The sequence below is a fragment of the Choloepus didactylus genome, chromosome 27 (genome assembly GCF_015220235.1).
Source record: "Choloepus didactylus isolate mChoDid1 chromosome 27, mChoDid1.pri, whole genome shotgun sequence".
NCBI lineage: Eukaryota > Metazoa > Chordata > Mammalia > Pilosa > Megalonychidae > Choloepus > Choloepus didactylus.
The window spans coordinates 7,391,897-7,413,711 of NC_051333.1; the positions used below are offsets into that span (position 1 = coordinate 7,391,897).

General features: G+C 54.6%; 1 protein-coding gene across 4 annotated transcripts; it reads right to left on the reverse strand.

The window, feature by feature from the left end:
• Positions 1-506: 506 nt before the first annotated feature.
• On the reverse strand, positions 507-17,122 carry MED25 (mediator complex subunit 25). 4 transcript variants are annotated; one of them, XM_037820557.1, is made up of 18 exons: positions 16,927-17,122; positions 16,785-16,830; positions 16,475-16,599; positions 10,164-10,262; positions 9,740-9,860; positions 9,403-9,565; positions 9,163-9,293; positions 8,906-8,993; positions 8,595-8,788; positions 8,098-8,226; positions 7,583-7,668; positions 7,445-7,502; positions 7,234-7,341; positions 5,459-5,647; positions 5,044-5,115; positions 4,735-4,953; positions 4,296-4,476; positions 507-2,317 (listed from the first exon to the last, which is right to left on the reverse strand). In XM_037820557.1, exons 1-18 carry the CDS (start codon positions 17,058-17,060, stop codon positions 2,073-2,075), a joined length of 2,388 nt encoding a protein of 795 aa, XP_037676485.1. In that variant the 5' UTR covers positions 17,061-17,122; the 3' UTR covers positions 507-2,072. The 4 variants fall into 4 exon arrangements, with proteins under 4 accessions (XP_037676485.1, XP_037676486.1, XP_037676488.1 ...); XM_037820558.1 differs by having other exon boundaries at positions 507-2,188; positions 16,927-17,121; XM_037820559.1 differs by lacking the exon at positions 507-2,317 and adding an exon at positions 3,696-3,828 and having other exon boundaries at positions 16,927-17,120.
• Positions 17,123-21,815: the final 4,693 nt, after the last annotated feature.

Here is a 21,815-nt window from a genome sequence, read left to right on the forward strand (position 1 = left end):
TTTTCAGAGCTGTCCTTGTTCTCGTGTCTTCTCCTTCTTCCAGAGGTCGCAAAATGGTGGCCCACTGCCTCACTAGACCCACGGATTTTGTTTGGTCCTCACAGTGTTTGGGGTTTTATTTGGATGCCATTCAGCGGGGCAAGCACTCTCCGAGTTCGCCACAGTCCCCGTCATTCCCTCGTCTTACACCCGTCCGCGTCACACATTTTCGTCACCTGCCTGCTCTCTGAAGCCATCTGAGTCTGCTAACCCCTGCTGCACGGGCTGCCTGGGCAATCTCGCCCACCTTCACGTCAACCACCGCCAGTGTCTCCCACCCCATCTTTCGGATCCGTGAGAATCACCTGGGGAGCTTGTTTGAAAGCTAGGTTCCCAGCCCCCCACCAACCCCCAGACTGATTCAACAGTTCTAGGGCAGGGGCCGTGAACTCAAATGCCTACAGGAGCCAGGCGGGTCACACAAATGAGTGAACTAGCCAGGTATAAGAAAAGCCGACTGCCAGAAGGACCATCAAATTGCATCTTTACTGAACTATGGTGAAGGCATGGAACAGTATAAACATGTGTGATATTGGCCTTTACACCTCAGGTTCAAAACTGAAAAAATACAAATTGAAAAATAGAAATATTTAATTATTAAAATTTTTTCTCCCGTATTTCTTTGCTCCTTTGATTTGAGACCAGGAGGCCGATGGACGTCTTCCCTTCTGCACCGAGACGTGTGGGTCAGGTTGGATGTCGTGGTGTCATGAAGCAGTTTCGATTCAACCTTGAATCCTCAAAACCTGAAGCAACATTGAGTGATTCAGTTTCATAACAGAAAACAGCTGTTCACAAGTGTGGTTCTTCCAAACACAGGTTCTCAGGATGAGTACTTGAGAGGGTTGCAGAACTGTGGCTTTCTGATATCATCTCCTTAGGGAACCGGCAACCTATTGCACTGCAGTGTGATGACTATTGTTTCTGGTCTGGGTTTGCACACTTGATATGAACCAACAAAAGGAAGCTGGGCAGTGTCAGTTCCTTTTCATAAAGTCAGAATGCACACAGCCTGATGGGGGATCTGGTCATCAATCACACAATTTGGGTGAATATGGTGCAGGCCATCACTGTCATTCCCAGAAACCAATTTCAGCAAAGGAAAGAGGGCCAGATCTCCCTGGCCAATGGCGTCCCGGTTTTTGCTAGGATTGAGCAGATACAATCATACATTCAAGTAGCTCTTTGCCAGTGTCCTTGTGGGGAAATATTCAGTGTTCAGAGGGGTGGTAACCTTGACCAAGAGTCTTGGGATGGCCTTCTCTGGGCAACCGAGAGGAGGCCTCTCCTTATTTGAAATGAACCCAGTAGATTAATCTCGACAGTTCTGGTTCCTTCCGCACCATCCCGACCGAGCGGGTCGTGGAGCTTCTGTGGAACATACCGGGTTGCGTGCACTGTGGCGCTGCTTGTGGTTAAAGCACAGGCCAGGAGGTGTCGACGGTGCCCCTCATGTGGTCCATTTAATTTCTCAGAACAGTTCTCGGTAAACGATCCAACGTCTGGCTCCCGTGTCCTTGCCCAACGTTGCCGCCTTGGATCTCGGCATCCTGGCAAGACCCAGAGTGACACGGGTCGTTGGATTATCACAACAGTCCAAAATTGTGCTTATGAATTTTGACCATTTCTCTTGAAACGTACACATGAAAATGAGTCATTTCTTGATGCTGGGCCTGTCTCGGCACGGGATCACAGAGTTTTTCGGTCCCATCGAAATTCTCAACACCGCAAATAAATAAAGCCAACTGGGTGGTGACATTTCATGAGCAGCGACAGAAAAGGCCACGATGGAGTCTACTCTTTTGAGCAACTGGACTCGTGAATCCTCTGGTTTCACCTCAATGAGCGAGGCGAACGCCTGCACGACTTCGACGAGCAGATGGACGTGTTTCTGCCGAGGGTACACCGCTCTGCTCCTCTAGAAACTCACCGCCATTGGAGGTTTTAGTGCCCGGGAGGGGTTCTTCTCGTGGTACTCTGTGACAGCTTGTCACAGCTGCGTGGCTTCTATTAGTTGCTTTCCAAAGCAAGCCCTACTGACACTTGAGCTCCTCCTTCAGTTCGTTGAGGATGGCGTCTCGTGTCTGTTCCGTGTACTGGTCGAAGCTCTTACTGTGCTTTGACTCGTAATGCCGCCTCAGGTTGTATTCTTTCAACACAGACACAATTTTTTTGCATATTAGGCACGTGGGCATGCTCTTCACTTCCACAAAGAAATAGGCTCGCTCCCATTTCTCTCGGAACACGCGGCCCTCTCGTTCTCGCTTTCGTTTTGCCACTTTTGATAGAGACATGGGTACAAGAGATATTTCACTTTCCTCTTAGCTTGACCAACAGGACAAACAACAGTGCAAGCCCGGTGACAAATGGCAACGGGCCCTCTGCCTCCTGGTGGGGGGGCCAGAGGGAGTGGTGGGGGATGTGGCGAACCGGAGAGCACATGCCCGATCTGGGGGGCAGTGGGGAGGTGGCTCCTGCCCCCCGGTACCAAGCAGAAGGGTGGGGGGCCCGGGGCCCCAGATCTTCTGACTTGTAAAGAACCAAGACTGCAAGTTTGTGCTTCTGTGTAAATTGTACCGATTTTCACCGCTAACTGGTCAGAAGGAAATGCCACGTGCCACTAACACAGGGAAGGCCAAACAAAACCCGCCCGTGGGTGGCCTGCAGGCCCCCAGATTGCAACCTCCTTGCAGGGCACCAGGGCCTGACCAGAGACCAGCATCCTGAGCCCGAAGGCACCCCCTTGGCCCTGGCCCATCCACACCCGGCGGCCCTGGACGTCTCCTTGACATCCTCAGGTCCCTCCAGCTGGGTTCTCCATCCCGGGCACAGCCCCACTGTCCCCCTGCCCAAGCTCCGGGAAGACGTCCTCTGACCAGGGCCCAGGGCCTGCCCTCTCCTCACGTGCCATCGCACTCACCCCCGGGGCTTCAAATACCAAACCTCCATCCCTGAGCCCTTCGTCCTCCCAGCTCGTCTCAGGGGTTCCGGGCCATCCCCACCTCCCAGCCCAGGTCCTGGGAGCACCCCTACCCCCACCCTTCTTTCACACAGTGCAACAGCCCCCAGTGCCACTGCTCCTGCCCCTGACTCTGCCCCGGGCCGTCCTCTTCACACTCACAGCCTCTCTGGGTCCAGTGCCCCAGCCTCCTCCTGGCTTCCTGAGACCCCAGGCTCACCTGGCCTCCCCGGCTCACAGCCTCCCGGGGCCCCTTGGTCCCCAGGACAAGCCTGAAACCCGAGCTGCCCTGGCCCTCCGGCCTGACCCGTCCCCGCTCCCACCCCCACTCCGGCAGCACCGGCTGACGTGCTCCCCCAACACCAAGCCCCTTCCTGCCTTTGAACTTTCATTTCTGCTGCTCTTCTCCATGCCCACCTCACCGTCCACCATCCTGGCCTCACCACCTCCGTCTCTGCCATAACTCTCCTCAGCTGTTGCCCCCCCTGCAGGGTTTCCCCTTCTGGGATTCCCCAGGAACCCCACTGCCTCAGTTGGCCACCCCCTGCCTGCCTGCCTCCACGGCTCCCCCACGGCCCCGGCTGCCTCTGCCTCTCCGAGGGCCGGTCCCCCTGCCTCAGGGCCAGCGCCAGGGCATGCGCCTCCCACCTGTCTCCACCCACCCGGGGCTGGGGGACGTCAGTGACGGGAGCCGGGGTGTGTGTTAAAAGGAACTTTATTGGGTGCTGGGGTTCAGATGAGGTCCATGAGGATGTCGTCCTCCATGACGCTGGGCTGCAGGCCCGGCTGGGGGACCGGGCCCCGCGGACCCCCGCTCAGCAGCAACTGACCTGGGGGGCAGTGGGGAAGGGACTGCATCTCCCACAGGCCCTGGAGGGCCCCGGGCCTGCCTCCTCACCCCTCCGCTGGGAGCCCGAGGCACCGAGGCTTCTAGGAAGCCCCGGGGGGAGGGGGCGCCATCGGAGGTCCTGCTGGCCCCGCCTGGCCGCAGAGACGCCCTTTCCCATGAGGCTCTGAGAGCCCCTCCCCCAAACGCTCTCTCTGGCCCCAAGACTGCGTTTCCCAGCAACCCCAGGACACACGTGAAGGGATCGTGGGAAGAGTGCACGTCCCCCCAGTCCTGGAGCCCAGGGCTGACCTGCCATTTGCCCTCACAGCTCCGAAGGCGAGGCCCCGTGGGACCCCTTGTTCCCGACACCCAGGACTTCACTCTGCAGGAGCCCCTGGTTTTGAAGCTCTAGCCCCGGGGCGGCTGGGACCCTGTGCTAGACCCCTCCCCTCCGCCAGGGGCCCTTACCTGGCATTGGAGCCCGTGGGGGCAGCTGTGCAGGCCAGGACTGGGCAGGCGGCGGGTGCAGGAGCGGGGGCCCCAGCTGGGGCTGCCCCAGGCCCTGGTGTGGTGGCGGCAGCAGGGCAGAGGCCCCTGGGGGCTGCAGGTGGTGGAGGGAGGCCTGGGGCGGCGGCACCCCAGTCTGGGGCTGCAAGAACACAGAGAGGGCACAAGGGGGCTCTGGGGGAGACGCCCACCCCCACCTTGGCTCTGAGGCCCTCAGAGGTGTCTCGCCAGGGGTCGGGGGGCAGCCTGGCTTCAGCGCGCTCTCAGCTCAGCCACATCGGAGCAGGGGTCTGGCTGCAGACCCTTGTGGATCTCCATCCTCTCCCCACACCTCAGCCCCAGCCTCCCGGCTCACGGCCCAAAGCACCAGGGCTCCCAGTGGCCAGCTCCCAAGTCTCACCGGGGGTGGGTTGAGGAGGAGGCTCCGCAGCTGGGGGTTGGCCCCAGGGTTCTGGGGCCGAAGGATGGGTCCAGGAGGGGGTGGGCCGGGGGCTGCTCCAGGAGGGCCTTGGGGGGCGCCTGGGGGTGCCTGGGCAGCACCTTGGGGCGGGGGCTGCCCTGCAGTCCCGGAGGCCCCCACGGTGCCCTGAGGCTGGGGCTGTGGCGGGCGGAGCTGGAGCTGGCGGGAGGAGAGTCATATAAGGGTCCGGACGACGGGCATCCCCTGGGACCTCCCCTCCGTCCCCGGCCCCGCTAGTCCAGGCCTCACCAGATTCTGCGAGGGCCTTGCCTGGTCCTCCAGAATGGGGCCCAGCCCTGGGGGCGCCTGCTGCCCCCCGATCTGTGTAGAGAGAGGCGCGAGTAGTCACTGGGGAGAACCCGAGCCCTGAAGGGGAGCTAGTTAAGAGTTGGGAACATTGTTTTTGGGAGTTGGGTTCTGAGAAGTAAATTTCACACTCCCAGGTCCCCAAGAGGGGACTGTGACATGGTAGCTGGAAAGGGAGAGGAAGGTTGGAAGGAGAGGTCTCAGGAGAGAAGCAGGCGCCTAGCACCGGACACCCCCGAGGGCCACTGGGCTTGGTCGCGAGGGCGCCGGGTGCTGGGGTGTGGCTGCGAGGGCGCTGGGCTACTGCACCTTCTGGGGCCCAGGCAGGAAGTGGGGGGCGAGGGGCTGAGGTGCTCACCCCTCGCTGCTGCTCCAGCTTCTGCTGCTGGACCTGCTTGTGGTTGGTGATGACCTGGCGGATGCCATTGACGAATCCGCTCTGGTCATAGGGGATGAGGCCCATGAAGATCTTCTTCTTGGACGAGTAGAGGAGCATGAGCACGCGCACCTCGCAGGGGGCCGTGTGGGGGAAGTGCACGCAGCCCGCCTGGTGGGGAGAGGCGAGTCAGCACCCCTGCCCACCCCACATGCCCGAAGTTCTGCCAGCAGGGGATCACGGAGTCTCCGTTCTAAAACGCTGAGGAGACTGGAGATTTGCCGGAGGCTACTCCTAAGACAGAAATGGAGGGGCTCAGCTTTAAACTGGGTGCCAGAAGGATCCGGAGCCCACGTGGGGGGCTTAGGGGCAGCAAGGCCTGAATACTCGCCTCCGCCTCGAGGTTCATGTTTCCTCGGCCATTGAACCCCGAGGCCGCCCCCCTCCAGGGGCCGCAGGGAGGGGTCCCAGCTCTGAGGGAGGGGCTTCTGCACCCACAGGCCCACGATCAAGCCCGGGGTGGGGGACCCAAGGACAGACGCGCTGACATCGCAGGCGGCCGAGGCCTTCAGCACAGCGAGCGCTCGGCTCAGGGCTGGTGCACAGGAAGGGCACAGTCAAGGTCGCTGCTCATCACACAGGGATGACAATGGGGGGGTGCAGAGTGGGGGCCGGGACAGGGGCTCTGAGGAACGGGGCCTGACCAGGCTGAAGCCCACGCGATCCTGCCTCTCAGCCTGTTTGCTTGTCTCCGATGGACACTGCCGGCTGTCCAGCCAGTACTCGCCCGCCCGCCTCCCCTGGGCAAGGAACAGCACGTCCAGGCCCCAGTTCACTGGCCAAAGCGGGAAAGAGGAAGCCTGCTGGGGGGCGTGGGGAAGATTCTGCTTTCCTGAGGAAAGGGCCTCATGGCTGCCGTCACTTCTGCCCCTCGCCTTCCTGCCTCGAGGCACAGAGGACACCTGGAGCTGAGAGCCGCCCGGTGACTGTGAGGGAGAGGCCGAGAGGGCCATGGAGACGCAGAGCTACAAAGCCACCGCCAGAGCTGCCTTCTATGGATGTCTTGTTAATGGGTCCAAAATAAACCCCTCTCCCAGAATACTCACCCTTGGGACATGCCCGCTTCCCACACAGCTGCCACGCTGCGAGGAAGCCCAAGCCCGGAGGGAGGCCGGGGGGTGCGCTGGGCCCCAGCTGAGCCGGCAGCTGCCCACCAGCACCAACACTGCCCTGGGAGCGTTTTCAGAGCCTTCAGGGGCTTCGGCTTCAGCTGCCCTCCAAGGGCAGCACCAGAGGCCCCTAGGCCAGAACGGCCGAGTCCAGTTGCCCCCAGAACCACGAGAGATAAGAAACTGCTGTTTTGTACCCTCACCCCAAATGTCCATTTGTTCTAAACCCTGGCTGGTTGGGTTTATGTTATTTGTAGCCGAAAGCATTCCTAACTCTCGTAAACACCTCCGTGGGGTTTCTCGTGAGGGCGTCACGAGGTAATCCTCCCAGGGTGCTCTCCCTGGACCCTGGACGTGCTTGGGAACCAGAACCGTTCTTACTCGGAAAGGACCGTGCCCAGCGAGCCCCATCAGAATCACCAGCTCCTTCCTAACTGCTCCTGTCACACCCTGGCCATGTTTTTTATGTGGAAAACACCTCAATCTGGTACACCATAAGTTAAGATTCCGGAAGGACATCCAACACCCGCTGAGGCCTGTGGGAGGAGAGCAGCACCCGCGCCCCCGGGTGCCTGGCCCAGGACTCACAAAGCCGTTGCCCATGATGCGGTAGAGGCCCTTCAGGGACTCCAGGTCCTTGTTGGTGAAGTGGAACTGGACCATCCTGGAGTTCCGGAACAAAGGGCCCAGCGTGGTCTGGGGGTGGACACAGAAGTCGGCCAGAGTGTTGAAGGGAGAAGGGAGGCGGTGCAAGCAGAGGTGGGGAGGGGTGAGGCAGGGTCCTCCCACCTCCACTCACCAGCAGCTGCTGGGGGATGAGCTGCATGATCAGCTTCTGGGGCCACTGCTCGGTCTTCCTAGGGGGTGGGGCCAGGGGCGGGGTCAGGAGGAGCTTAGCCCCACCCCACTCCACCCCTGCCCCCTCCCAAGCACCTACAGGTTCTCTCCGTGGTTCACGTAGACCTGGCAGGGCAGTGAGCGGGTCAGCTTGGTGTTGGCGTCCACGGAGGCAGGCTTTGGTTTCTGAGGGTAATAAAGAGGGTCCCCCGAGAGAGTGGGGCCCTGAGCCTGGCTCCCCTCCAGCCCCCAGCCCCACCCTCTCAGCTCCAAGTTCAGGATCCTCCTCAGCTTAAGTCCAGGACACTGCCCCACTCTGGACCACCACCCACAACCTGAGCCTCCAAATGCTGGGCTCTCCCTCTGGTCCCCAAATCCTACAATGCTCCGTCTCCCAAAGGCCATAAGCTCCTTGGCCTGTCTGACCCCAAGTCCCAGACTCCCCAGTTCTTCACCTGCAATATAATTCTTAATAGCTCCTAGACCTGAACCCCAGGCCACAGACCCTACAGTTCCTTGGGGTGACCTTTCGGACCACAGTACCACCACCTCCTGGAGCCCCTGCCCGGCCCTGAGCGCCCCACCGTGCCCGGACGGGTCCTCAAGTTCACTCACCTCCTGCCACTCAAGGACCCCGCTCCAGGCCAGGAGCTTGTTGGAGACTGACTGCTGCCCCCCAAGGGCTGGGGCCCCCAGCTGGGCAGGGGCAGGGCCGCTCGTGCCCCCTGGGGCCACCGTGCCTGCCTGCCAGAGGGGGAAGGAGGGTGATGGGTGTGGGTGCAGACCACTGCCTGGGAGGAGGCCCTGAGCAAGGAATGGACCAGGACAGGGACAAAGGTGCCTTCCTCCACACCCCATCCCCAGAATCCACCCCGGACCATGTGCACTGGGACCTCTCGAGCCCCACGAAGCTCTGGACTCACAGACACGCAAGTCCTGGGGTCTCTCAGGCCCTCAGAATCCCTCGACCCACGCAGAGCCACAAGCCCGGGGAGCACAAGGCTCAGAGGTGCTGGTAGCCCCCGGAAACCCCGCTTAGGAAGGCAGCTGCCTCGTCTTCTGCCCTTCTCGGCCCCGGGCGAGCAGAGGGTGGGGGGTGTGGGGGCACCTACCATGGAGGGCGCCCCGGGCTGCGCAGGAGGGGCCAGGCCTGCGCCAGGAGCCCCACTGGAGACCAGGCTGGGCTGGGAAGCGGGGGGCGGCTTGGGGGCACCAGGGGGCCCTGGGGGCAGCGTGGGGGCTGAGGCCTGGCCGAAGGGGGGACCCACTCCTGGAGCAGCCTGCTGGAGAGGGTTGATGGGTGAGACTGCAGGAGAGACCAAGGAGGATGGGGGAGACGGGTGAGGAGAGAGGACCCCTGGGCTCTGACCCTTGCAGCCCCCCACAGCCCCACCTGCCCAGGCCCCCCGGCTCCAGGACTCACAGCGCTGGCCCAGCCCAGCCTTCTGGTTCTTGGCGGCCTCCACTGCATTCTGGGCGGCCACCTGAGCCGCACTCAGGTTCCCGGGGACCTGCAGGTGGAGACGAGGGGACAGGACTCCTGAAGCACCTACAGGAACACGGTTCCCCCCAAGGCAGACTCCCAACCCTCACAAACCCCAACATCCGACGGGTTCTCCCAAGGGGCCATGGATCGAACCCCTGAGCACCAGGAGCGTGTCCCCTTCCTGACGTGCTTACCTGGTACTGCTGGGGGACAGGGGGCAGAGGCTGCTGAGGGGCTGCTGAGAGGGTGGCACCCGCGGGTGGAGCTGGAGGCAGTGGGACGGGCTGCTTCGGCTGCAGGGGGCCTGGAGCCGAGCCGCCCCCAACTAAGAGAATAAAGTGCCAGAGAGAAGGGGTGCGAGGGGAGAGAGGGGAGGGCAGTCGTGGTCAGAGGGAGCAGGGGGCACGCCCACCCCCGCCCTGGGCGGCACTCACCGGGCAGCACCAGCCCCCGCACCAGCACCATGTGCCGCGGGTCCTGGCTCACGTCGGCCGGCGGCTGCAGTGGCTCCAGCAGGGCCGGGGGCGCCGCCTTCTCGAACAGAAGCCGCAGAGCCGGCAGCTTCCGGGGAGACACGATGGAGAAGTGGATACCCCGCTGCAGGGGGGAGACGCAGTCAGGAAGGGCCTGCTTCAAGGGAGGTGGGAGGCTGGCCCCAGATCAGTGCTTGAGTGTTTCCAACAGCGAGAATGAGTGGAGCCGCCACCAAGTCTGAGCCTGGTCCACCTCCCCAGTCTCTGGCCCCTCCGCCCTCAGCCGCAGGGTCCTCACCTCGCCAATCTTCTGCACGAGACTCTCAGTCGTGTACCCTGAGTACGTGGTGCTCTCGACAGCGGGCAGCAAGTATGGGGGCGAGTTGCAGATAAGGAGACAGACACGGTGTGTCTGGCCACTGCAAGGACAGGAGCAGATTTGGAGCGGGTGGCAGCAGGGGTCCTATGAAGGTGAGGTGCCCCCCCCAGTGAGGCCAGGAGTAAGGCCCCCATTTTACAGATAAAAACACTGAGGCTGCTCCAGTCGCCCAGCAGGTGGGGCGGGCAGATGGAGGCCTGGGTGGCTCCTTGAGGGGTCCTCTTCCTGAAGGGACACACCCGCCTCCCTGCTCAGAGTGCCTGGGGTGGGAAGGAGGGCACAGGCGGAACGACACGACAGGCACAGCAAGCCGGGCACCAGGCCAGCCGCCCAGGCCACTCACATCTGCTCCCGCATCTTCTTGAAGTCGTCGAACAGCTGCAGGGCGGTGCTGAGGCCCTCCGCGATGAGGCTGCAGCTCTCGCCGCCGCCGCCCATGAACCTGCGGGGCAGGCAGTCAGCCCCGGGAGCCCCGTCCCAGCCCTGAGACCCTCCTGCAAGTGCGCTTTGCACTTGCCCCACGCTGGCCTGGGCGTCTCGGGAGGACAGGACACTGCCGGGTTCCCGGTCTACCCTGAGGCCCGTGAGGGAGGCCTTCTGGTGAGACCTCGTTGCAGGACAGAACACGGAAAGGGCCCTGCATGTGTCCCAGGCCCGGCCGTGGCTCTCTGGAACCCTCCGGCACATCCCTTCCCTAGAAGGCCAGCTCCGGCCCCCACCCGCCTTCCTGCGGGGACCAAGCCTCCTCCAGCTTCCCACAGAGGCAGCAGCGAAGCTGAGCCTTCCCCACAACCCGGGCTGGCTGGGCCCCTCTGGGGGTCCCCTGAGCTGTGGCCTCTGTGTCTGCACCCAGCTCCCCGACCACAGACCCAAGTACGTCCTGCAGGCCGGAACAAACCCACGCTCCCTCACAGCAGGCATCTGAGGCCCTCCACACCCCACCCCGCACGCCCCTGCGCTCCCATCGTGAACTGAATGAGTCCCCTCAAGAGGACCCCCAGCACCTCGGACAGTGGCCTTATTAGAAATCAAGGTTGTTCCCAGGGTGTTAGGTGAGTTAATGGGGTCACGCTGGAGGCAGGTGGGTCCTGATCCCAAAACGACTGTTGTCTTTATAAGCCACAGAGAGCGAGACAGAGGGGGACAGAAGGGAGAATGCCACGGGGTGCCAGCCGGCCACCAGAAGCTAGAAGGGGCATGGAGCAGAGGCACCCCTGGGGCCACCATGACTTTGGATTCTGGCCTCCAGAACAGAGAGAGAATGAATTTCTGTTGTCTTAAGCTGCCCAGATTGCGGTGCTTTGTTATGGCTGCCCTGGGAGATGGACACAAACCCCCGGCTGGAGCCCAGCCTGCCCCTCCCCAACACCCACCCCGGCCCTGCCCCGGATCACAGGCCGCCTGATGCCCTGACGGCCAAGCTCCCCACCGCTGCCCGCCTCGGCCCCCCAGGGCCGGTGCAGTCCTCTCAGAGGGTGGCCATGTCATCTGACCCGCTTGGTGATGTGCCAGGGCCCGCAGGACCTCAGGAGACGGCAGCCGAGGAACGTGTCCCGTGGCCTGGCAGAGCGCTAACACGGCAACCCCTGCACCCCGCCTGAGTTTCTCACGCCCATCTCCGTAGGTGTGGAGCTCCCACACTGTGCTCCTGCCCTGCCCTGGGGACTTCCTGTCCCCTCCCGGGGCTCTCAGCACCCTCCTGCTCCTCCCCCTACAGCTACCAGCTGCAGGTTGAACCATGTCCCCCCAGGATACACACTGAAGTCCTGATCCCCAGCCCCTGGGGAAGAGACCTTTTTTGGAAATAAGGTCTGTGCAGATGGACTCGAGTTAGGATGAGGTCACACCAGAGCGGGGTGGGCCCTCATCCAAGGACTGGCATCCTTATAAGATGCCAAGGATGGCCAGGAACCCCCAGAGGCTGCACAAGGCAGGGAAGGCACCTCCCCTGCGGGGACCGGAGGGTACCCTGGCTTCAGCCTCTGGCCTCCAGGACTGTTTGGGTGGACTCTGTCACTTTAAGCCCCCCAGTTTGTGGTGCTTTCCTACGGCAGTCCCAGAAAACGGATGCACACTGCCCAGCCCTCCTCTTCTTCGCTGTCAAGATCTGATTTTGCCTAGGAATTTGGGGGCCACTATTTAGGGAGGAACCTGCTGAATGAACCAACCCCAGCTCCATCCTGCTCCCCACCTTCCTGCTCCAGGAGAAGGCACTGCTCCCTTTGGACAGGGCCTTCCGGTGACTCGAGCCCCGGGGACCCTGGCCGTCGTGGCCGGGCTCCGACTCTCACTCCTTCCTCACCCTAGGCCTCAACTGTTCTGCCCCAGTGTCACACTCTCAAGCCTTCCTCATCTCCCATGTTTGCAGGCTAACAGGCTCCTGAAGGCTCCAGGAGGTTCCGGGCAAGATGACTGAATGTTAACAGCAGCCAGCCTGTGGGAAACCGAGTCTTCCATGTTGCCTGAGGCATATCTAGGGTGGTGGCTTAGAACACAAGCCTCAGGCCTGCATGGAAAGCCATGTAGGCCCGCCCTGTAAAGATATGTGTCTTGTGACTATGAGGACAACGTTTACCATTGTCCAAAACCTAGATTGTTCCTTCTGATATGCAACAGGATGTAAACATAGGTATCTGGTGGGCTCTCCCGAGCCTGAGGACATTTAGCATATACTCCCTGATCTTCTGAAATAAATAACTGGAGCAAAGGTGCATTATCGTCCACTTAGCACGAGATGCAGTGGGCCCCCTGCTCCCTTAATTGTTAACTTTGTGTCTGTGTCTCATTCCTGCGCCGCCCTGTCAGCAGCACCAGCCCTTCCTTCTCAAAGGCGTCCTGGGTGCCAGGCCGTCTGCCAGCCCTGTTAGGTCAGTACTGGGCACATGTCTGGCGCTCCAAAAACATTTGCTGAATGAATGAACAAATGAATGAACCAACAAATCAATGGACCAATTGTCACAAAGCTACGAGCAAGACACTTGGGGCTATTTTCCTTCTTACCTCTACCCCTTCTTTCTGATTCTGGGTTACCAGCTGTGGGAAAGGAAAAACAAGCCCCACTTGTAGAAAGGAAAAGTGACATCAGAAATAATCTTCCCAAAGCGAAGATGTTTCAAAAACCACACTGCACTCCTTGTTCCTTAAGTTACTGACATTCCAGAAGCTGAGAAAAGATAAAATTTCCTCAAGACTGAACAAAACCTGCCTATTAGCTTGTGATCGGGTGAAACAGAAACAATATTTAGAAGGTTACGCAAGGTTTTATAGGACAATGGCTACTGTGAATGTTAAAGAACTTTAAAAATTGTATCAGCTAATTGGGAAGATTCCAAGGTGAGCCTGCAGGGCTTTTCTGTTTGTTTAGAGGCATGATGTGTTCTGGATTGACCAGAGAGAGGGGAGGATGAGATTAAGTTGTTCAGAAAGCATTTCCCTGTTATCTGCCTCATGCTCTTGAAATTTTTTCCTCAGGGGGTTTGCCTGCTTTGCCTGACATCCCCCGGAAGGTTTGTCTTCTTGGTATAATTATCTTCCCCGGAGCTTTCACTCATTCCTTTATTCAGCCAAGGTCTCCTTGAGGCCTGTGCCAGTTTGAATATATTGTTTCCCCCAAATGCCATTATCTTTGATGTAATCTTGTGTGGGCAAACATCATCAGTGTTGATTAGATTGTAATTCTTTGAGTGTTTCTTTGGAATGAGCCCCACCCAGCTGTGGGTGATGACTCTGATTGGATAATTTCCATGGAGGTGTTTGCTCTGCCCATTCTGGGTGGGTCTAAATTGATCAGTGGAGCCATATAAATGAGCTGACATTGTTGCTGACAGGGCAACGCTGAAATGAGACACAGACACAAAGTTATGATTTAAGGGAGCAGGGGACCCACAGCATCGTGTGCCAAGTGAGTGCTGATGCACCTGTGCTCGTTATTTATTCATTTGTTACACAAAGCTAAACTACGCTACGTGATCAAAAGCATTCAGGGTTTATCAGATATTAATCTTTACATCCTGCTGTGGATAAGAAGGAACAATCTGGGGCAATGGTTAACGCTGCTGTCATAGTCACAAGACACACATCTTTACAGGGCGTGCCTACAATGGCGTTCCATGCAAGCTTGTGACCCAGCGTTCCAGGCCACCGCCCCGGACATGGTCTAAGTGACATGAAAAGCTTGGTTCCCCACATGACATAACAGAAGGAACTCAATGCAGCTGTGAGTGATGTTTTGAAGAGGAGCTACAGCCGAGAGGGACACTTTGAAGAATGCACAGAAGCTGAGAGAGTAGCTGTTGATGAGAGACAGTCTGAAGATGGCTGTTGAAAGCAGACTCTTGCTCCGGAGAAGCCAAGAGAGGACAAACACCCCACAAACAACTAAGAGTGACATTTTTGAGGAACTGCAGCCTAGAGAGGAACGTCCTGGGAGAAAGCCATTCTGAAACCAGAACTTGGAGCAGATGCTGACCGCGTGCCTTCCCAGCTAACAGATGTTTTCCAGATACCATTGGCCATCCTCTAGTGAAGGTACCCGATTGCTGATGTGTTACCTTGGACACTTTACGGCCTTAAGACTGTGACTGTGTAACCAAATAAACCCCCTTTTATAAAAGCCAATCCATTTCTGGTGTTTTGCGTTCCGGCAGCATTAGCAAACTAAAACAAGGCCTTTGAGGGGCGAGGCCCCCAGCTGGAAGCAGAGATGCATGAACAACCAGGAGCAACACCAGGGACCTGGACCCAGAGGTGGGAGGCTGTGAAGGGGGACACTGGGAGGTACTATGGGGAGAGAGGACGGAGCAACTGACTGATGGCAGGAATCAGGGAAGGCTTCCTGAACTGGGTCTTGAAGATTATGTTGGAGTTTGCTGGCAGGGGGGACTGGCAGAAGGTGAAGAGCATTCTGGACATTCATTCATTCATTCATTCATGTTCTAATTCATTCATCCATTTCCCTCAGGCCTTCCCTGTGAAAAACCCTGTGCTGGGTGCTAGGGCCCCAAGGGGTGTCAGACCCAGACTTGGGCCTCAAGGAGCCCCCATTTAATGCTACTCTCATCGTCCCACAACCTATACCAGTGGTTCTCAATTGCAGTGCATTTTGCCCCCCCCCCAACAGACATCTAGCAACGTCTAGAGACGTTTCTGGTTGTCACAATCTGGGGGGGCAGGTTTGTGACTCAGGAGAGAACAGGGAAGCTGTAGAGCCCAGGACAGGCCCCTCACAAAGAGCGATCTGGCTCAAAGCATCCCACGTTATGGAGCTGAGAAACCACCTTCTGCACTCACTACTAACTCTAACGACGACGGGACTCAGGTGTCTACCTTCCATTGTAGGCTCGACACCTGCACACACTACCTAGAACACAGCAGTCGCTCAACAAGAGAACAGCAGCAGCAGCTAAAACGGGGGCCATTTAAGGAGCCCTGACCAGACCAGACCAGACCAGACTCCAAGCCAAGCCCAGGGCAAAGATGAGCTCCTGGGATCCTCCCAACGACACTGAGAAATGGAGCCCTGAGATCCCATTTATAAACCAGGAAACCGAGGCACAAAATAATAGCAAACACACACAGAGCACTTCACGCTGGCCTGACGCTGCTTTCAATGCAGTTCTCAACTGATTTAAAATTCTCAAAAAGCCCCTTCGAGGTCGTGGTGCCAGCCCCCACGGGGGCCTCCAAGGGTGCCCACCTCCGGGAGCTCACGCCCTCCTGCAGTTCCCTCCCACGCTGGCCAAGACTGACTCATGCAGCAAGGAGGATGTGGCAGTAGTGATGGGGTGAGACTTCTAAGGCTGGAGCCTCACAAGCCTTGCAGCTTCCTCCTTGCTCTCTCTGCTGGATTGCTCGGAGCTGGGGGGAAGCCAGCTGCCATGTCAGGATGACATGGCGGCAGCCCCAGAGTGTGCCAGCTTGGGGAGCAGGTACCCCAACCCAGGCCAACATACTGATCGCAGCCTCAAGAAGACACTGAGACAGAAGCGCTCAGCTAAGTCACTCGCCAATTCTCTATTCGTGGAAACTTCGGGAGACAATAAACATTTGTTGTTTTAAGCCACTAGGCATTGGGGTAATTTTAAACTCAGCAATAGGGACGTAACAGTAAATAATCGAAACCGTTCTGGTAGAGTTCCTCTTAAGAGACGAGCTGGACAGGCCTAGAGGTGCAGGGAAATTACTGGGTCTGAGAATTAAGGTGGTGGAACAGCTCTCGTTGGACCCTAGGCTGTCAGATTTGGACGAGCAAAATCCAAATTCAACCTCTAAAGGGATCTACGTTGCCACAATTCTTGACCTCCTGCACTCAAGCTTCAGTGTGCCCATCTGAACAAGGAGAGTGGGAGGCGACAAGAAGCAGGAGAGAAAAAGGGGAGGGTGCAGCCCAGAGGCACGGGAGGATGCGAGGCCGATGCTAGAGCTGAACTCGGACTCGCTGGCTGCGAAGGCTGTCTCCATGCAAACCAGAGACAGTATCCTAGATCTCGCCAAGAGGTGCCTTAGGGGACAAACACACACAATCCTTCCCTCCCTGAGCTCTTTCAACCGCTCCAGTGGAAATGAATGGTTCCTGCAGCTCAAACCGAAGCCACCGCCCATTCGGGGTCCCTCGCGGGAACCCCCCCAACCCGCCCCAGAGGGGAAGTAGCTCACTTAATGCCATCGAGCCAGGTGACAAACTCGTAGGCGCTGCTGGTGGGAGCATGGCATTGCACGTAGGACTCGGGAGCGCAGTCCACCGTGTTGAACACGACGAGGCTGTACTGGGTCCCCCCGTACTGGGAGGAGAGGACAGAGGAACTTGGAACTGGGTCCCCAGCTCCCTGAGCATTCAAAGGATTTGGGTTCCCGGCCCCCTTCTGCAGACCTGGGAGTCCTGGCCTCCAGCCCCCTCCTCCCTTAGACCCCGCAGTCCCGACCCCAGCCCCCTCCTCCCTCACACTCAACGAGTCCCAAGACTCACGTCTCCCCCGAAGTCCGTCTCAGCAGGAGGACCACCATTAAAATACCTGTCAGGGCCAGAAGTCAAAGATCTGGGTCAGGCAACAGGCTGGGTAAAAACCAAAACAGGAAGGCGGCTTTGGAGTTGCGGAACCTGCACTCACTCGATGGCCGGGAGCAGGTAGTGCTTGCGGAGCCCCTCGAAGTAGGGCCCTAAGTTAGCCGTGCCCTCGATCACAAACACCACGTCGGCCACGAGGCCCCCGGCGCGGGCCGGGCCCTCCGACCCGGGGACCATGGTCCGCGCCGCAGCCGCCACCGCCACCGCCACCGCCACCGCCGCGACTGCCACGGTGCAATGACCGGAAGTGCGCCTGAGCTGCGCGCGCAGCCGCGCAGGGCGGTTTGCAGCCGCTAGTGACACCCCCGCGGCCATGCTTGTGCGGGTCAGGCAGGGCGTTTCGTTTCATCCCCATCCTCGTTTACACCCACCTGGTGGGAGACTCAGACAGGACAGAGTGAGCCTCCTCGGGAGTCTGGTGCGGGAAATCTAATTATTCACAGGACCGTCCAGAGAGAAATACATCGACAGCAACTCCGTCGGCCGCCATCTTTGAGCGGGGCACCGCAGTTTCCGGCTCCAGTCTTCCTCAGAGAGTCAGGAGACCTGGTTGCTATGCAACGCGCGTGCGGCCCTTGTTTTTAACTGGGAGATTAAGTTTCTGGTTAAGTTCTTTCTAGCCGAGTGGAGTGGGTGAAGGGTCCAATCGCATCGTCCGAAACGAGGTTGCTAGGTAACACTTTAAGGTTGCAGTCACCTTGGAAGCGAGTGCAGCTGTTTTTTCCCGAAAAGAAGCCGAGGTCCAACCCCAGTGGAGGTTGCTAGGCAACATCTGATAGTTGTTTTCTGGGAGAGGAGCCAAAAACTGGCCTAAAACATAAATACATTCCAGGTAGATTAAAAATGTAAATGAAACGAAACCATAAAAATATCCGAAGGAAAAAAGAAACGTGCTATGTAATCCTGAAAACTGGCTACGAGTTTCTTAGCATCACCTCAAAACCAGAAAACTTAAAATATTGACATTTTTGTCCACCAAAAAAATTCCATAAACCAAGATGTATACCATAAACTGGGAAAATCTTTGTAACAAATCTGTGAACAGAAATTCACTACACAAATAAATCTTATGCATCAATAAAAAAGTATAAAAATGGAAATTCTTTTTTAAACAATGGGAAAGAACCTGAGCACCCTTTACACAAAGAAAAATTTAAAATGGCCAATAACAAGCTGCTTGTCTTCACCAATTAAAAAGTGCCAAGAGACAGCATTTTATCTTTATCATGGTAATTAATATTGTAAAGGACATGAATGTCCACTTGAGGTGGCAGAGTTTGCAATCACCCCCTTGAAAAAGTTAACAGCTATTTCTTAGCATCATCTAACACCACAATCAAATTTCCCCAATTCTCTCAAAATGTGTTTTTACAATTGTTTTATTTGAATCAGTATCCAAACAAGGGCCACACAAATATTGTTTAGACATCATGACTTCTAAGTTTCTTTTAATCTAGAACAGACTGCTCCTTTTTTATGTTAGCTGATTGAATTTTTTTTTATTAAATTCAGTTTTATTGAAATACATTCACACACCATACAATCATCCATGGTATACAATCCACTGTCCACAGTATGATAACATAGTTATGCGTTCATCACCACAATCTATCTCTGAACATTTTCCTTACAAGCTGATTGAATTTTTAATAAATTTTTTAAAGAATATAAAAGTGGCACAGAGAAAGGAAAGTGACTGACAAGTAAGGTGAATATTTAAATGGTACCTAAAATTAAACCTGCCCTATTAACTTTATAAGAAAACTTTTCTTTAGATGAGCTAAATGTTTGACTGGCTGAATTATCTGATTTTTAAGCAATTCTGTATGTGTATTAGGAATGGTAAAATGAACAATTATGTTTTTAGACTGGATTTCAGCTTCTGGAATTATGACAGATTAGGTACTCTAAACTTTTTAAAAAGATATTGGTGGTTTCATAAGAGGTAGGAGTATTTTTTCAGGATCAAAAAAAGAGAGGGGGGAGGGGGGAGAGGGGGGAGAGGGGGAGAGAGAGAGAGAGAGAACCAGAAATTAACAAACAGAAAGGCAGAACTGCCTGCACTGATGTCTCCAGGAGCCTGAGGACAGCTAGAATCAGACAATCTCATGCCATGTAATAAATTACCCCCAAACTTTGTGGTTTAGAACAACATTTGTCATCTCATGGTCTCTGTGGGTCAGGAATTCATGCATGGTTTTCTTAGGCTGCAATAAAGTGTCAGCTGGGGCTGCAGTCATCTGCAGGCTGAACTAGGGAAGGGGCTTCTCCCGTGCTCACTTGTGTGGCTGTTGGAAGGATTCAGTTCTTCAAGAGCTCTTGGACAGGGGCTGCCCTCGGTCCCTTACCACGTGGCCCTCCCCATTGCACAGCTCACGACATAGCAATTTCCTTCATCAGAGCAAGCAAGCGACGGGGCAAGAGAAAGGGCCAGGAAGACAAAGAATACAAGCAAGACAGAAGTCACAGTCTTTATAACCCCCTTATTTTTGCAATATTGTATTTGTTAGAAGCAAGCCCTAGGTCCCCATCCACACACCAAAGGGGAGAAGTACACAAGAGCCATTTCAGGAGCAGCCTCCCATGCACCCAATCACAAAAATCAGCAACAAGAAAATATAGGTAGATTGGGGGAAGAAGAGGAAAGCAATTTATGTTAACGTTGAAGCAAAAAAACCTCAGTGGGTAATATATACAAACATTAAGCCAGCTGAAGGGAGAATTAGTGAAGTGGAAAATATATAAGAAATGACAGACTGCAATATTAAGATATGAACAATCTTTTCAAAATTTCAAAAGAGACAAGGGGGCTAGAATAAGAAGGACAGGAGAGGCAGTATTTTAAGAGCTTATGTCTCCACATGTTCTAGAAATTATGAAGCACCTGAATCCTTAGATACTGGAAGCACAATAAATAGAGACTTGCTCATCCAGAGGGAAAGAACAGACCTCCCCACAAAATTTATATTCAGAATGACAGCAGACTTCTCAACTGCAAAAAATGGAAACTAGAAGATGGTGAGATAATATGATCAAAGCAGTGAGACAAATTCACTATTGCCCCAGAATTGTACAAAATCAGGGGAAGTAAATACACTCCAGCTGATGAAAACAGTTTAACTCCAAGAGACTTGCATTAAAGGAACTTCTAAGGGTTGTTCTTTGGGAAGTAGACAACCTTACATTGGAAGAATGGTCTGAGATGCAAGAAAGAAGAGGGAGGGCAAAACAAAACAAAAACATACAAATTACAAATTACAAATAAACATCACCTCCATGAAATAATAAAAATAATGAATGAGCAAGTGAAAAAAAGTAAAAACTCAAACACTGTTCAACTCTAGGAGGTTAGTTTGGAGGGAGTTTAAGAAAGTTAAGCTGTTAAAAGCTTCTTGTATTGTTAAGATCTTTGCTGTTAAATATGTATGGTACAATTTCAAGGATCACCACTAAAATAAGAGAAATAACACGTAAAAATTCCAAATTAGAAGGAGAAAAACAGATTAGAAAACAAAACAGCAATAACAAAAAATTCAGTCCAGAAATAGAAAAGAAAAGAGAAAAGCATTAAAAAGTCAGGACATAGTAACAGGTGTACCCCACCAATACTAAGGGTCAATAATAGCAGGGGGGCGGGGTGATAAGGGATATGGGGTGTTTTGTGTTTTTCTTTTTTGTGTGTCTAACAAAAAAAAATCAGGACAACAAGAAATATAAAAATAAAATGATAGAAATAAGTTAAAATATTATCAATAGTCTTAATAAATATAAATGAACTAAACAAAAAATTCATGTAACTACAGGGAAAATTTTGTATTTCCATTAATTTGTTATTCTATGCTTTTGTTTCTTCTTCTGGAGGTTTGAGGTAATTTTACATGCAGGGTAAATGTCTTAGTTTTTTCTTATCAGCTGTTAGAAATTGAATCCAGAAAGCAATTAAAACATGGGTTTTTTTTAAAAGCAACATGCTTTTAAAATTACTATATATTTTGTATTTATGTGTGGATTGATGAAAGCAATTGTTCTCACACACAAAAAATAAAAATATCTGTCTGAATAAATTGATTACTCATTAAGATTTACTATATAACTTAACCTTAAAGGCTCACAAGACAGAATCTACTGTAGGTCAATTTGGAAATGAATAAATTGCTTTTGTTACACCCATAAAATAGATCATAAAAATCGCGTATTTAAAAAGATGAAATAGATATATACTGCTTAATGAAAAAAAATTGCGTTTGAAAATATTTGTACAATGACCATATTTGTGAAAACATATTTGAAGGTTCTGCATTAAAATGGTAACTTCCTATTTTAGGGAAAGGATTCGGGGGCATTATTTTCACGTTCTACATGATACACTACCATGTATAAATTTATTAAAAAGATAATGCATTATTCTTGTGATTCTGGAAAATAATTTCATCTTTTTCTAATAACAAAAGCAACCATCACATTTAGTGGTTACCAGGCAACGCTCGCCGGACCAAACCACCATCAAGGGTGAGGGGAGATTGGAACCAGAATCCCCTTAAGAAAACAGAGCTCCGACTAAGATATGCGGCCCTCTTTGAGCAGGGCACTGCCGTTTACAGCCTTAGAACGGAAAAATAGACTGAATGATGGTTGCTAGGCAACTCTTGGCACTGTCGCCATCTTTGAGCGGGGCACAGTGTTTACCGCCCTAGAAAGGAAAGCCAGTCTGAAGAGGTTGCTAGGCAACGGCTCCGCACCTCCACTATCTTTGAGCAGGGCACAACTATTTTTCAAATTTAGAATATAAATCATCTTGTCTACATGATGGTTGCTATGCAATGCCTTGGCTCCGCCACCATCTTCGAGCTGGTCTCTTCGTTCTCTTCGTTAAATAAGTTAAGCGGAACCATCTCAAGGAATGAGTACAGGATTTGCAAGCGCAACGAGCCG